The 17,430-nt window shown below is 33.3% G+C and overlaps 1 protein-coding gene across 14 annotated transcripts in view; it reads left to right on the forward strand.

Annotated features, from left to right (window-relative positions):
* LOC126745596 (voltage-dependent L-type calcium channel subunit beta-2) overlaps positions 1-17,430 on the forward strand; it is a 281,586-nt gene that overhangs the window by 202,822 nt on the left and 61,334 nt on the right. For 12 of the 14 annotated variants that reach the window (XM_050453523.1, XM_050453524.1, XM_050453520.1 and 9 more), the window contains one exon: positions 16,346-16,462. In XM_050453523.1, coding sequence (XP_050309480.1) covers positions 16,346-16,462 — 117 coding nt within the window. Of the gene's footprint in view, positions 1-3,488; positions 3,893-16,345; positions 16,463-17,430 lie in introns of those variants that run through there. The other 2 variants (XM_050453526.1, XM_050453522.1) reach the window with 2 other exon arrangements.

Genomic DNA, 17,430 nt, shown 5'->3' on the forward strand with positions numbered 1-17,430 from the left:
CACGGTTTTCGCACAAAAAATTAAAAACCATGGACATGTTGCTCAGATTTGATTAGACTTTCTTTATTCTAGTAATTATTCGTTATTTTTAGTTTATTGCAATTTTAATAATAAAAAATAAAATTTTTAATAATTAATTTAGTACAAAAGCCAGCCCAATTTAATAAAATTGTAATTGAGGATTTAAAACTTTTGCTTCTACAATCTTTAATTTAAAATACAAGTTTTTAGGTGATAAAAAAATATTTCATTTTTTATTATTTATTTAAGTAACATTATTATTTTTACAAAAGTTGTTCAAAGTGTGCTCCTCCAACATCAATACAAGCTTCTAATAGACGTCGCATTGATTGGCGGACACGTTCAAAAATTCCTGGTGTTTGCCGAGTTATGTCACAAGACGTTATAATGCGATCACGCAATTCCTCCACATTATCAATTCTATAAACCAGTGATTTAAGGTGGCCCCACAAAAAAAAATCCAGCGGATTTAAGTCGGGAGACCGTGGGGGCCAAGGGTGAATACTTCCCCGACCTATCCAACGATTTGGATACGTAATATCCAAGTACTGCCGAGCCACTAAACTAAAATGGGCTGGAGCACCGTCATGTAAAACCACCACATTTGCTGTGTCAGCTGAATGGGGACATCTTCTAGCAGCGCTGGTAATTCATTTTCAAGAAATTCTTGATACACTTGTCCAGTCAATCTTGCTGGTAAAAAAAATGGACCGATGAGAAAGTTTTCAATAATGCCGACCCATACATTAAGTGAAAACTGGTGCTGATGACGGTTTTCTGCCACAGCATGTGGGTTCTCATAATGCCATATGTGATTATTGTGGAAGTTCATAATTGCGTCCCTGGAGAAATTAGCCTCATCGGTGAAAAGTATTTTTCTTATAAACGGTGCATCCTTATGCGTTCTTGCATCCAACGACAAAAAGCCGTTCTTTTCGGAAAATCGTCTGGCAAAAGTGCCTGCACCCGCTGAATATGATACGGGTATAAAAGGTTTCTTTAAAGAATATTCCAAACTGTAAAGTTACTAATGTGTACCGTCTGAGCAATTTTCTTAGTGCTTGTGGTGGGATCTTCCTCGAATTCATTGAGCACCTATTCTTCAATTTGAGGAGTAACTGTTGCTGAATTTTTTAAAGCTGCCGGTTTCACTTAGACGTTGGTGTAAACGCGTAAACATGGAGTGATGAGGAATAACACGATTCGGGTAACGTTCAGCATAAATACGCAAGGCTTCTCATGCGTTTCCGTTAGCCAGTCCATAAATGAAGTGCATATCGCACATTTCATTATTTGTGTAATTGTTAGCCATTTTTTTAACAAATTAATCTTGTCAACTGGCGGACAGTGACTATGATTTAAAATTTAAAATATCACAAAATCTTACAAATATCAACTTTATCGTGGGCAGAGGATGAATGTGGTAAAAAGATTAAACTCTTAAACAAGAATGTGATTATCATTTTAACATGTTAAATAAAGTAACATATTATGAACTACAATGAAGTTATAAATAAAATTTAAAAAAAAACTTACTTTTTATAACGATCTTAGAAAAAATAAATTTTAGCGATCAGTCAAAGTAGAAAAATGTTTTTTAATTTTTTGTGCGAAAACCGTGCATCTAACCGACAAAGTCCAAGGGATTAAAAATGTTGCAAATAAAACGGGGAATTTAAAAATATTTTTTAATATAGTAAAAACCAGTGGCGTACCATTTTTCTTTATAAAAGTATTCAGCGGAAAACCCGCACACACGCCACTGGAAAACATAAAAATGTTAAAAGTATGTTGGTAAATGGCTCTGGATACACAAACCCTGCATACCAATTTTTGGACAAATATCTACAGGGGTATTTAAGTTATTGAAAAAAAATCATTTTACCACCCTGTAGCTCAAAATCTAAAAGGTTTAGGACTATTATAGGAACTTTTTTGCGAATTTTTGTCCAAAGAACACGTTCCTGAATTTTGTCGCAATATATAAAAAACACCCTGTATAGGCAAGGCATAAGCTTATTAGGATTAAAGATTTCAATCAGCAATTAGCCATTTTTTATAAATCAGTATATTTTTTAAGAGCAAGTAAATTTTCCTTTCTTAGTACAACAGAAATGTAGATATTTTAATATTAAATGCTATCATAGATATACAAGTAACAAGAATATTATTTAAAATTCATAAATTTTAGCTATGAAATGCTCCCAAAAAAAAGTCCTAAAATTTCATACAAAGTCAAAATCAAATGCTATTTAAATATAAAAACCTTAATAAAGGACGAATAACTGCTATCGGACATCTTCAGCGCTAATTCTCAATGACGAAGAAACATCCGCAAATTTGAAAAAAAATATATATACAGCATATCCCAGAAAATGTGGAAAACCTCTGAGATTTAGATAGAAAATAAGAAAATAATATGGAACTTTCCTAAAATAAAAAAAATCCTTTATAGGCCCTCCCTACGAAGATACGGCCCCTTAAAGATGCCGCTAGAAATGGATTTTTTTTGAAATTGCTAAGTTTTGAAGTACTTGGTATAATTTAATAAAAATGTTACTTGATCAACACTACTAAGAATCATTGGTTGTGCTTTTCTTAATTTATATAAAGTCTTATTGTCTTAAGTAAAGTTTTATTGTCTGGATGTTTAAGAAACATCCATCTGGACTTACCCTGACGTAAAATTTGTCATGTCCGCCCATGTGAGAACTTTAAATATACTTTATATTTAATTTCAAATTCAAAAACATTAAATCTGAACCGAAAAAAAGCATTAGTCTATTAAAAATGATAATCTTATTATTAAAGAGCAGGACTCATAAAAATCAGCATAACTTAAATAGATACGATACAATTCTCTATAGAATAATTTCTGACAAAACCACCAGCCAGAAAAAATAATTTTTTCTTTGGACTAATGGTACTTTAGTCCAAAGAAAACAGTTTTTATTTTATATTTTATTTACACTAATATTTATTTTTGAGCTGTGATTTCTGACCATATACATGTTTTTAATTAATACTTTTTTATGTTTTCTTTTATTTCTCATTGGCTAAGGCATTTTCAACAACAAACATTGTATATTGTATTTTTTTCCAAAAACAATGCTATCTTTTAAGTTTAAGTTTATAGTTATGTCTTGTTACTGTTAAGTCCGACAATATAAAAATACATAAATTATGTAAAGCCGTATGGCGAATAATAGCTTTAGCACGTAGCCTATCAAAAAATGGTATTTTTAACGCGATTTCTAGAAAATGATTTTGCTAAAACTAACAAATAAGCGCCCTGTACACGCACAAATTCCTTCTAAAATACATTTGACAGTCGTGATTCAGACGACTTTTCGTCGAACCATTACGAGTTGTATGAGGAAGAAAACTCACTTGATTTTCCGGAAATCGATAATAACAACGCACGCGCACAAAACACCCTTCAACCCCACCTCTCTGAAAAATTCGTACAATAAACCTACGAGGCTGGGAAAACAGAATAATACGACATAACATGAAATTTTCAACTCAATTGCGGTAATCGGGAAAATACGGGACTTACAAGAGCATTTTATAAACATAGTGTAGTATTTTTAGAATTTGACTGTAGTTTAGTGATATTAGTGTATAGCTAGAGAGAGCCTTTTGCTTTTCAGTTTGGTGTTAGAATAGCATTCAATCGACCAATACGTGAGTCGAGTAAAGATGGCTAAGTGAGCTAGCCGAAGCTTTTTCCGATAAAATTGTATATTTCCGTAAGAAGTTTTAATATATTTCGGTTGGATGTGCTATTTTAAAGAAAAAACGAGGGACATGTCGCAAAATGATGGGATACAACAACTTCAATCAGGGGTATAACAAATTGTTTACCCAGGTGAGTTTTGTTACGCTTTACTTAGGTCAGTTCTAAAATTATTTTATGATACTTAACTGTTTTTTATTGGCTTTAAATGTAATTCCAGTATCCATTGGGAAAAAAATATTGCTTACGTTGAAATATATGTAGCAAACTATTAAGGTTGCCGCTTTCTGCTTTAGATTTTTAACGATTTATTTTTAATTAGTTGTCAATAAATAGTAATTTTAAAAATGTAAAATCCTAGAGGTTTTTTAATGTATAACTAAATAAATTTTAGATAATTTTATCTGTGTGAATCTAAGAAAACAGAGAAAATTAAAATATTAAAAGAAAACAGGAAAATTGCCTAATTTCACGCCATGGGAGCAAGAAACTCTTTATGACCCTCTTTAATATTTGAAAATAAAAGAATTAAAATTAGAAAACGCTTAACGCAGTTATTTTTGTGTGCCTAAGACGTGTCATAATCTTATTGATTTACAAACAAAAATAATTATTTGGAGAATTTAGAGGATTTTTTAAAATCTGCTATACATAAGCACTATATATTTATAACTAATCTGTCCTATAAGACCAAACGTCTTTTATTTGGGACTTTAAGTGTAGCTAAGGAAAATGCCAGAAGATGAAATGTTTTTTTTTATTCTTTACTAGTTTATCAATATAGTCATTATCAAAACAATCAATCACTAGCGCCTGTTGTTACAGTGGAAAGTAAAAACTACATTTAACAATAATTAAATTAATAAACGACTTTATTCATGTTTTATTGGCAAATAATTTTATAATAAATAAATAATAGTATATAGAAAAATAATGTTTGTGTACACTTTAGTGGGCGAAGTATAGTAATATTCTCTTTCTCCTGTTATAGTATTTATTCTGATTAACCCTTAATGCCAATAACTTTAATTTTAATTTTTTCAGTTTGTAGAATATATTGTATTAATGATAAGATCATAACGGTAAACCAATTATTGTTTTGCAGTGATGTAAATTATTTTTGAAAGTAAACAGGGTATCAATTTAAAAACGAATCACCCTTAATATTTATGACCTTATAAATTAAAAAAAACCAGAAGCGCACGTAAACTTTATGCGTTATCGTATATTTTATATAGAGTGATTGACGACCGATGGTACTTTAGCCGTATATGAAATACTTAACGTAGCAACATCTTTAATTTTTTAAATGAAATACCCTGTATATTTTTAGATATTTTAATTCTCAGTTTCGTCCATTCCATCATCCTTCCTTATATGTATAGCGGTTTTGGAGCAAAACATCGAACATTGAAACACTAAAATTAGTAAACAACAATTTTGTTTGAGTTGTTGTTTACTATTCATTCTCTGTTATCAAGTTTCCACACATTTTCAAAAGTGGACATTTTCAGCTATATATTAACACATATAATAATGTTAATTTAAGGTTGAAGAAGTTGTCCATTCTTGCAGTGGAGTTAATAGATCAAAGGTTATATGCATACATTTCACTTTTAATATTGACTTCTTTATATAGTATCTTAACATATTTTATTTTTAAAAAAATGCTTCATATTTTATTAAAGAGGTACAATAGTATTGTTTTGTGCCTGTCAAAATAAGTGACAAATTTTTATGACAATAAAAAGTATTTTTTTGCTATTTCTACATAAGCATTTGGTTTTATTGCATCAGAAATCAGAGATGTTGCAAGCAAACAAACTGCCCATAGTTGCACGGCAATGCTAGTCAATGTTCAAGACTTTCAATGTTCTAAGGAGAAAAAAAAATTTTGCATGTTTTTTAATTAAATTGTTTATTTCTCAGCTATTTAAGTTCCTAAAAATTTCAAATTGTAAGCATCACTTTAAGAGATTATCTTCATTAACTTTCCATAGTCTGATTTAATCAGGATTATACAGGGTCATCGAAAATTAAATAAATGTCTTTGATTTACTAAAATGGCGAAGTCCATTAGCCAGCATTTTAGAAATCAGTACTTATTTTCGTTAAATTTCATAATTTATATAAACAATATCTCTAAATGATCAATTATAAAGACGTTACGGCTGGCGCTATGGTTTGCTGCATATGGCTAGTTAGAAGATACTTGTCATCAGGCGAAGTTTCCTTCTGGTCAGCAATAACTTGAAAATTCAGATTTATCCGCATAGCTGGGAAGCTCCTTGGACAAATTATAGAAAAGATTTGTTAATTAGTTCTCTTATATTCGCCGTTGTCAGACCCTTTTTGCTCTAATAGATTAAGAGCGGTCTTTTCAGCTAGCTGTGCTTGTGTCCCTTAGTCTAGCTGAGTCTCACACTGTTTTTGGTGAAAGCTTCAACAAGGATGCGGTGGCATTGCTGTACTAGTTCTGCAATGGGGCATGGTCTAGACAGCCAAAGAATACTAATGTACTACATTACGCATTAGTTACCGGGTTTCTGCTAAACAGTCTGTTGTAAGCTCTTTCCAATGCGTTATTAGGGTTTCTGAATGGAGTCATTAGCCATGGTTCTAAGCCATAACCATCATCACCCAGTAGTACTGCACCAGGAAACTGTTTTATAGTTACACGTATATCGCAGTTCCTCCAAATTCTTGCGTCATATATAGAACCCGGCCAACTAACATCAGCACTAGTAAACATTTCCATTGAGTTACATGTTGCCTGCACATTTAAAGTAGCCAATCCCTTTCCGTTCATGTATTCATCACCGTGTTGATTCGGTTTCAAAATCTGAACCTGCGAGCAATCAATCCCTCCAATAGCACTTGGAAACTGAAATTTTTCTTGCCACGCTTGCTGTGCTTCGTTTATTTTCCCAAAATAAACGAAGTTCGAACGAAAACGAATTTCCCAAATCCCAATTCTTCAGCTACACTGAAATCCAGGATTGGCCACACATTGCAAGAATACCTTCATTTTATGATTTAAAGAAAGACCGCCTCCTCTTCTTTCAAGATTTTCTCCCAAAAAGTACGTTGCTATCCAATTTACATTCTCTTTTTTAAACCTGTAAAGAGGTAACTTTTTTAAAAACTATAAAAATCAAATAACCTGAAGATTAAGTGTATAGTAGTAGGTATACTTATAACGAATTTCCACTGTATATATTATATATTATTTCTTCTATAAATTTGTAGCCCTGAAGAAGAAAATAAATATTTTTGCAATCTTGGTGGTAACTTAAAAGGCATCCATGTAAATGGGAAACAGGAAAACCCATGTAAATTTTAAGGGGGTCAATTATTGGCTTCCCTGTTGTATTGTCAATAAGTTCGAGTCCAAAGTTACCGTAATAAGTATTTGTAAATGTTCAACTCAGGAGATCGACTCTCAACTAGTTTTTTACTGGTGCCCGCTTTACCTGAACCGAAAATTTGCTAATTTTGCAATTACATTTAATTGAATAATTCAAAATTTTATGAAACTTTGCACAAGGGCTTTGCACACCAGATTGGTCTCTTCAAAAAGTTATCTTACATTTTTTCTATAAAATGTACAGGGAAGCCAATAATTGACCCCCTTAAAATTTACATGGTTTTTTCTATGTTCCGCTCAGCGACGAACTACCCGGTATATATATATTATCTAAATTTGGCATTTTCTTAACTGGGAACTATCAAAACATTGTATCATAGAAGAGTAACGCTGTTTGATCGATACTTAGACCAAAAGAGTTGGACATTGGACAAAGAGGACTGATTGAGTGGCCACCGAGATCACCAAATATAGCCAGACGTAATGCTGGCACACCACCCTAGGCGTACAGCTGAAATACTCAAAGACTATATAATTTCTAGCAAAACGCTGGATTCCAACTTCGTCTGGCATGATCACGCAGGTATCAGAATTAAGAACACGCATTTTGGATCTGCTGGAGAGCGTTCGGTAGTATCAATTTCCTTGGCTATATCATTTCACTGGATCTACTTATCTATCGTTAAACCTCTTCTCCCAGATATCGTTTGAATCACAAAATCAATTGTAGCCCTGTACTATGATATATACATACTCCAACGCCTCCAATGCCTAAGCATCACAGTATCTATGTGACCGGTCCTCCTAGATCTCTTTCTGCTAACGACAATAGAGAGATTGTTTGATCAATACCTCAAAGATGGCAACTTAGTTGGAAAATAATATGTAGAACAATACGCATTTCAAGTTAGTAAATTCACAAACCTGGCCTTGCATTACTTCGTAAGGAAAAACTAGGAAATTGAAAGGCTGGTCTTGCTGCGTATTTGATATCGGAGCGTATGACCACACTTTCTCTGCTCTAATTGGCCGAGTATTCAAAACTGTACTTCAGAATCCTTGGATAAACTAAAACGAGGCTCTCGCAGCATTATTTATTTACCAAGTTTAATGTATGGTAAAATCATGGCGGCAAGGGATTGCCTAGAGGAAGAAGTATTATCTCCAAGTTCGTAGTGGCTGGTAGTCCATAGCCTAACCAATGACCTAAATACGGTAGGCTTATACACGCAGACCTATGCTAACGACCTATCCCGAGTAAGCAAGCAGCCACATTAAAGGATTTTATGATCAGAGAAAAAACCAGAGCTCCTACTTTTTACAGGGAGACATAATGCTGGTATGCCACCCAATCTTTAAGAGGCATGTAGCTGAAATACTCTAGGATAATACGATTTTCAGTAATTATACTAAATTTAACTCTTCTGACATGATCACATAGATATCAGGATCAAGAATGCCAACTGCGCGCTTTAGTTCTGCTAGAGGGCTTTTAGTATCATTTGAGCTCTATCTATCGTGAAGATGCACTAAGAAATATATAATCCGACGCCTCGCATGCCTAAGCATCACAGGATCTATGTAACCGGTCCTATCTAGATCTGCTTGTATTATATCTGTATCCTGAGAAAGTGTTACAAATACAGGGTGTTTCAGAACTATGGGATCAAACTTTTAGGGTTTATTCAGTGCAACAGTAGAAAACATTTTAGTATAGGGACCCATGTCCGGAAAAGTGTCACTACGGCACTACGGCCCTAAAACGCGTTAAAATTTAGAAAGACCATAAATGGCCTAAATATGATTTAATCTATTTAATTTTTGCCGTTTGTACCGTCACAATAATTGTTTAAAATCCCACTACACCGATTTAAACGTCGTACATGATTTCGGCGGATTTGACTAAAAATTTGATACTCGTTTTGAACGATTTCAGATGCTGCTATAATTCGTTCAATTAAGTCTCGTTCTGTTTCTACTGGAGTTTCGTAGACCTAATAAGACTTTACATGTCCCCACAGGAAAAAATCTAGCGACCTTTAATCGGATCACCTAGGAGGCCAAGAAACTACTCCAATGTTATCGTTTTTAAAAATACACAACACACAAGCGCCAAAATTTTTAAACCTTGACATTGACAATTTAAACAATTGTTATGTTGCTATTATGTACAAACGGCAAAAATTAAATGTATTAAATCCTATTTAGGCAATTCATCGTCTATCTACATTTGAACGCGTCGTAGGGCCGTAGTGACACTTTTCCGGACATGGGTACCTATACACAAATGTTTTCTACTGTTGCACTGAATAACCCCTAAAAGTTTGATCCCATATTTATGAAGCACCCTGTATAAATAACTCTTTTTTTTCCAGAATGACTATATTTTATCCTTAGTAAAACTGAGCTTAATTCAAAAATTCTGGACTATGAAAAGTACGGAAATTGATATTTTTTACTGAGACATGTGAATGTATTTTTATCAGATATACATTTTGGTACATTTTGATGCATCGCAACACAGTTTTTAAGACGTCTTGAAATATTTAGTTTATCCCAACATAACAAAAAAGCCGAGTAGATTTTGTTTGTGTAATAAACACTTCTAGTTTCCAGATTTACTTATTACAAATAATGAATTTAGTATCAAAAATATTGCGTCTCTATTTTTTTCTGATGCAATCACTGATGAATCATTGTTTACTCACTTTCAGTATGACACAATATACATAAAATATATAAAATAGAGACGCTATAATAATATTATTATCAGTTCTCTCTTTAAACAAGAAGCTTTTTACGCGAATTGATCTATCACATAAATAACTCTAACATTAACTTAGATATTTTGAATATTAATGCAAAAAATCTAATTAAAAAATATGCACCGTTGCATTTAACAAAATTACCGAATAGGCCATATACCCCACGTACGTTACTAATGGACATTAAAATATTTATTAAATTAAGGGATAAAGCTCATAAAAGATATTTATGACCTTTGAAACTATAAAATATAATGAATTACTAACGCAATTTACAAAATACTACTTAACATGCAATCATGCGAAAAAATAATAATGACTCTTTGGCTTATTGTAAAATATACCTGATAGTACTTCAAATGACTTTATCCGGAGCATTCCAAGCAGTTAGTCTGGGTAAACAATTCAGTACAATAAGCAGTTGTATTGAATTATTGTAAAGCTTATTGCTGGTATATAATTTAATGAAGATAAGAAGTTAATGACATGCCTGAGTCTTCTGGACCTTAGTAAAGCATTTGATAACATTAATCCTAAAGTAGGCCCTAAACGGTCAATCATTTTGATCAAACGATTGCGCCAATTGATTGAATTAAGCATGATAGATCGTCTAGAAACCCGTTTGTCGATTGAGTCAATCATTGATGAAAAGTTTGATTGACGCAAATGATTGAAGAGGACGCTTGATCGTTTAGGAGCGTTTTGATCAACTTTTCCAACAGTCAGACGCTCAGAAGCAATCATGGATGACTCTTCGCAGGCCGACAACAACGAAACAAATTCGGAACGTGAGTTTACAAGCTTGTTAATAGATTTATATCGAGATTCCCCAGAGCTGTGGAAAGTGAAAAGCAAGGACTATTTTAATAGAAATAAAAAAAGCGCGGCGTTTGAAAAAATTGTGGGTGTTTTAAAAGCGTTAAAACCGGACTTCACTGTTCAAAAATTAAAACAAAAAATTTATACTGAGAACTAATTTTAACAGGGAATATAAGGCAATTGAAGTAAGAAAGGTGTCTGGGGCTTCAGCGGATGATGTTCCTGAACCATCGCTCTGGTATTACAACGACGTTTTATTTATAAAAGAACAAATTGAAATCGCATCAACAGAAACTTCAGAGGTAAGAGTTTTTTTTATTACATATATATCCATTATTATACATTATAATTATATATAGGGTGTCATTATATAAAGGTTGATAAGTTTAATTAAATTTGTGTCCATGAAGCAGGTTCCACACTACCGGTAGAAGAATTTGCATTATCAACGTCATGTGGTTGCAAATAGTTCCTTCTATTTCTTAAGCACAAGTAATTGTGCAAATGGCAACATGCCAATATAACAATTTTTCTAGCTTTATGTGGTTAAAATTTATTTTGGAATACCTTGAATCTCTTTGTAAGTATTCCAAACACATTTTCGACTATCCTGCGTGCTCAGGATAATCTGTAATTGAAGATCCTTTTCTCATCTGTTAAACAGCTCTATTAGAAGGCTTCGTAAAATTAGGAAGCAGTTGGAAAGCCTCATCACCAACGAAAACATACGGAAATTTTTTATTAGTACCTGGTAACTGTCGAGAATCTGGCATATTCAGCCGATTCTCAGACAACCTGCGCCAAAATAACGTATTTTTCAACACTTCACCATCTGACACTCGGCCATTTGCTCCGACATCGATCATCATGAAATGATAATTTGCATTTACAATCGCCATAAGCACAATACTAAACGAACCTTTATAGTTATAATAGTAAGACCCCGAATTGAAGGGTTTTTGGATTAATATGTGTTTGCCATCAACACTTCCTACACAGTTATAAAAGTTCAATTTTTCTTCAAATTCCTGTGCAACCTGCGTCCATCCCTCTTTAGTTTTTGCAATCTGAAAAAAAGAAAAATATATATCAAATACTCATAGGACAACATAACATCTTTACTATTATTCCGTAGTTTTGTTTTAACTAATTTATTTGTTTTTTGTTGCAGTCACTGTTGTCTGAAGACTCGCAGCCATTTCCTGCTTTAAGTACTGCTTCTACCCGTACTAATAAAACTGCACTAGCTTCCATCACTCCTACCCGAACTCCACGGCTTTTTTCAAAGAAAAAAAAAGGTCAGCCAGATCCAACTGAGCACCTAGTGGAACTGGCTTCAGAGTATTTTAGAAGACCTGAGCTAGAAGAGGACATACTAGCTAAGGGTTGGGCTATAAAACTAAAAAAGTTACTTCCAGACCAAAAGCGGTTCGCCGAAAAAATTATAAATGATGTACTTTTTGAAGCAGAAATGGGTAGCTTAACAAGGGACGGATTGCGTTTTGGAACGCACCCACGTTGGTCACCCTCTCAACCTCCAGCGTTACCACAGTCAGGTTATAGTTGGCAGCGCTGTCTCACCGCACTATATGCACCTCCGTTACAACAAACAATGTGGTATCCATCTCCGTCACAACAACCAATGTACTCTCCATCTCCATCACAACAACCAATGTGCTCTCCATCTCCGACACAACAACCAATGTGCTCTCCATCTCCGTCACAACAATCAATACACTCTTCACCTGAAGCCAATGACAGTTCTTCCCGAGGCTCTGCCCCTTCTGTAATGCATTCACCACAACCCAGTGCAGAAAATTTGCAAGAAGAAAGTGCGGCGGACTTGTCTTCAACATTTTTGTCAATGTGAATTAGACACTTTAATTTATTTTTATGTTTCCTTTTTTTATTTTTATATGCAAATATGTTTAATGTGTAATAAAAAGATTTTGAAAACTTACCTAAATATTATCTTTTAATGCCTCGGTAATTGCTGAGCAAGTTTCCATTATTATAAGTTCCAGAGTCTGAGGAGCAATGGCGCACATGAACTTCAAGTCTTCCAAATCCATACCAGAAGCTAGGTACCTCAATGTGATGGAAAGTCTATGAGTTTCAGGAATCGCTTCACGCATATTAGTGTCTTTTGTTTATTTTAGGCCACACTAATTTTAATAAAAAACTAAAACTTTCTTGGTCCATCCTGAGGAAGTTTTTGTAGTCTTCAGGTTCTGTTTTGCACAAAACATTGAGTAAATGTTCATGAGTGAAGCAATTTCTTAATTTATACCACTGTTTTGACCACCTTCGCGTCCTCTTCTTTTTCTGTTTTTTTGACTTGACGGCAGCTAAAGTCAAAGCAAGGAAGCCTAAATCTGCACTTGAGACCATTGTTTCAACACACTATATTTGAAATTTTACCACTAAAAATTCACAAAAATAGGAAAACATCGGAAACAGTACCGTTTAATACGAAACCTCTTTTGGGAATGCACTTTGATCAAAAAATTCATGGATGATTGAAGCGACCGCCAATGATTGACTCAATTGATTGATTCACTCTTTTTCTCAAACGATTGACCGTTTAGGGCCTCTTTTATAAAATTCATCATTATCTTTTTGATAAATCCATTGCGTTGTAATTAAAAATTCAACACTTCAAGCTTCAGCCAAATTATACTATGTATTATTTTTAAATACGCGAGTATACTACAAGGCCCTATTCTAAGATATTTATTATCTTCCTTATGTTGCTGATATAAACAAAATGACCTATACAAAATTTCAGCAATATGTTAAAGACTCGTTGTCTCGATTTCCTATAGTTCTAAATATTCTGAAAGCACCATTAAAATAGGTCTGATCAATAGAAGTCTAAAAATCCAAAGTAAAAATGTACCTCTAGTTAAATCGAAGAATTTGAAAATGTTTTAATAAGTTTTTTACCCGCAAACGAAGAATAATAAAAACTTATTAAGAAATCTATAATAATTATAAAATATTTAATTTCCATAAAAATGCTTTTTATTAGATAAGTACCTAACCTAACCTACCTAACCTTACTCTAATGAAGTACGTTAAAAAAACGCATAAAGAGTTTATAAACGGTAATATTGTTTATAATTTAAAGTAATAACTATTTATCATGTAAATATTTTTTGACGACGTCACTGGTAAAGATTACTTGTGTCGGTGGAATCAACAATGCGATCGAGCGGCGTTGCGATATTGTCGCCTTTTTCTCTAATATAGGCATGCTATCTACATAAGCCTTTGGCATTGTTGCATCAGAAATGTTGCAAGCAAACAAACTGCCCATATATAATATAGTTTCACGGCAATGCCAATTCTAGCCTTTCAATGGTCTAAGAAGGGAACTGTATAATCTAAAATATGACATTTCAGTTAAAACTAAATACTTTTTTTGTACTATCCAGACCAACTTCAAGGGCAAAAAGAAGTTGTCAAAGATTTTTCCAGTAGCATCCGCATAGAGATAGAAAGAAGTGTGGTACTTCATGTGTAAATAACTGTGAATGCAACAGCTTTGGGGATAAGTCATGACCAATCTAAGCAAGCGTTTCAGATGTATGTGCAAGAAAAAGTTGTGTTTTAAGCTCTGAAATACGTATGCACGCACTGCTATTTCATACTTCTTAAAATGTGGTTCTTGAAAGTGTGATCACCAAAGGTCTAAATAAGAAAGAAAGAAATAGATAGAAATGTTAAAACACTACTTACAAAACATGGCTAGCACAGCCCTAACGCAAATACCGCTAGGCTATTTTTACCAAGATACCCAGAGTTTTTAATCGGTAACAGAATTGGAAGAAAAATAGTTCAGCAAAGCGATAGAGGACGATAGTTTTTCAGGATCATTAATCACCAAGGCAAAGTTGATCCAACGCTGAGCTACAGAAAACACATAATACGTGAAAACAATTTGACTGATGATAAATGCAAAGAAACAATAAAAATCATTCATACATTAATGGTAGGATATAGTAAGTTTCAACTGACGAAGAATTTGGAAGTTGACCCCGGTAGCAGCGTGGGCAAAGTATTCACGATGCGATCGTGTGGTCTCAGGTTCGAATCCTGGCATGGGTTCACTCGTGGCAACACTCGTGGTTCGGAACCCACGTTAAATTGTAGGTCCGTGATATACAACAAGATTGGGCGGCCGTCGACGCGAGTCTATTGTAATTGAGAAAGAAGGAGAAGAAGAAGTATTTAGAAAGACACGAAAATATGGATAAACGGTATCTATATACTATTACGGATTTAATAGCAGAGGGAGCAGAAACGTACAAATACACTCTGAATCCAGTGCCTCGGAATACTGAGTTCAAAGTCTTCTGAGACAGAACAATACAAATAGACAGAACAGCGACACATAACAGACTAGACTTTATTAAGAAAATATAGACTTTATAGTTCTTGAACACCCATTCCGATGAGCCTTGGCGTTGACCAGTTTATCACGAAACTTCCCTCGCATAAAGATGATAATTATTATAATATATCTTTAGTCTTCTAGCTACATAATGTGCACAAGAATTAAGGAATGTTTTAATTTTTACAATAAAAGTAAAAATGTTAGATTATACAAAAAGAACTAAAAATCAATAAAGTACAGTATGTACAGTATGCAAAGAGAAATATTGCTTAAACGACAAAACAAAAGATTAAAAATAATAGAATTGAAGAGTAACAAATAAAATTATTAGGACCAGACAAAAGTAAAAAAACATAAACTAATAAAGTATAGAAATAAAATCTGTATAGATAAAATTGTATACGAGTTACATTTTAAAATCCTTTTAATAGCTCTATTCTGTATTTTCTCCTTTTAATTTATTTTATACTTCTCGATTGCAAAATAGAATAGAAGAAAATTTTGAATGTCGAAGAGCGATAACACTATATATGGATAGATTTTTATTATTGTATTAAATCATGCTACAAATAGTGAATAAAACTTTCACTAAAATCAGTGAAAAAATGCTTAAAAATTTAAAAAAACAGTGTACAAGACGAACGTAAACTTCAAAGTGTCAAAAAGTAATGTTATTTTTGATATAAAACATTGCCTAAGTAATGCTTTTTATGAATTATGCTAAAATAAAAGCAAAAAGTGAAATAGGTTTTTTGGAACAAGCCACCAAGTTTACCCTATAAATCCTAGAGATACATCACTAGCTTCAAATTACTACTAAACTCTCTATATTTCTAATTCATGTAAATAATTTCTCCCTGTATGTATGTACAATTACTTTTTAGACGTCCTCGTAGCTTATCGACCGCTATTTATTCAACTTAATTAAATTACCCTTTCATATCATTTTAAGTTTTCTATTGCAGATATATTAGTTTGCAACAGCAATGAATGTCATAATTAACTAATATAAATTTTTTTAATTTTGATACGAAGTGTTTTAAAATGACATCAGTATGGAAGAGAATACAGGGGTCAGATAAAAGAAAACTTCTTGTAAGTAAAATAAAAATGGTGTGTTATATTTAACCTCCCTGAAAAATATTTCAATTTTTATATGAAGAGAGTGAATGATCATTTTTATCATAACATCATAATGATCACAAGTTTTATGGCTTAATTAATGTTTGTTTTAGGGCTCAGCTGACTCAAATTACTCTCAACCCTCATCGGACCTGTCGTTGGACGAGGAAAAGGAAAATTTACGAAGAGAGAAGGAAAGGGCTGCTCTCAGTCAGCTGGAAAAAGCAAGGGTAAGTTTAACTGTTATATAAAATATTTCACCCTTCGTTAATTCTGTATATATACACTTCAAAATGATCTAGAAGACGAAGGTATTAAGACAAGAAAATAAAAACTTGGAAATTTATTTATTTAAAAAAGTGAAATATCCTAAATTCGAAATTAGAAAATTTCAAGAAAATCCAATAGAAAATAAAAAGACCTTGTTAACAAAGGGTATCACTGTTGCCTCTGTTGTTAATAACAGGGGCAACGACATCCGTTTGGCATGTTCTAATTAAATTGTCAATATCGTCTTGCACAATTTGTAGCCATTGCTCTTGTATACAGTTCAGCAACTCCTTTTCTGTCTGAAAATAACACTATGCTTTGACTTAAAATACGCCTTTTCAAAATATCCCAAATAATCGATGTGCTGCTCCAATAAAATTCCAGCGGTTCTTGCCAAATACGAACGAGCACTGGTGTTGAAGAACAACGGGTTCCAGAATTTGATCTTCATATTTGTTTGCTGTTGTTACCCTCCAATAGGAACCCGATTAGTCCGAAAACGTTTCGAAACTTTAACCCAAGCTATCAAAGTTGCACCTTGGCACCTATCAACTTCTTAAAGGGTTTGAAAGCGATACGTGCCAGGTGCATGCTCATTCATGCTCTTGCTAATTCTGATATTCTTCGGCCCATCCTAATCTCCTTTCACAATTTCCACAGTATATTACTAGAACTCTAAGAGGACTTTATGAGTCAGCACTGCTCTTCTAAGATTTTCTTGTAGGAAATAACAATGGACATCAGTTACAAGTGCAAACCAATACACATAGGACAATACCTACACTATAACTTCAATCGTCATATTTCAAAAAAGGTGGAAATTAGGGCAGATATAAAGCTTTTCTAAGCAGCAACAGCAACAATGTTGACCTTAACAGGGAAATAGAAAACATTACCAAAGACTTACAGCAGAAAGGGTATCCAAGCA

The sequence above is a fragment of the Anthonomus grandis genome, chromosome 16 (genome assembly GCF_022605725.1).
Source record: "Anthonomus grandis grandis chromosome 16, icAntGran1.3, whole genome shotgun sequence".
Classification (NCBI taxonomy): Eukaryota; Metazoa; Arthropoda; class Insecta; order Coleoptera; family Curculionidae; genus Anthonomus; species Anthonomus grandis.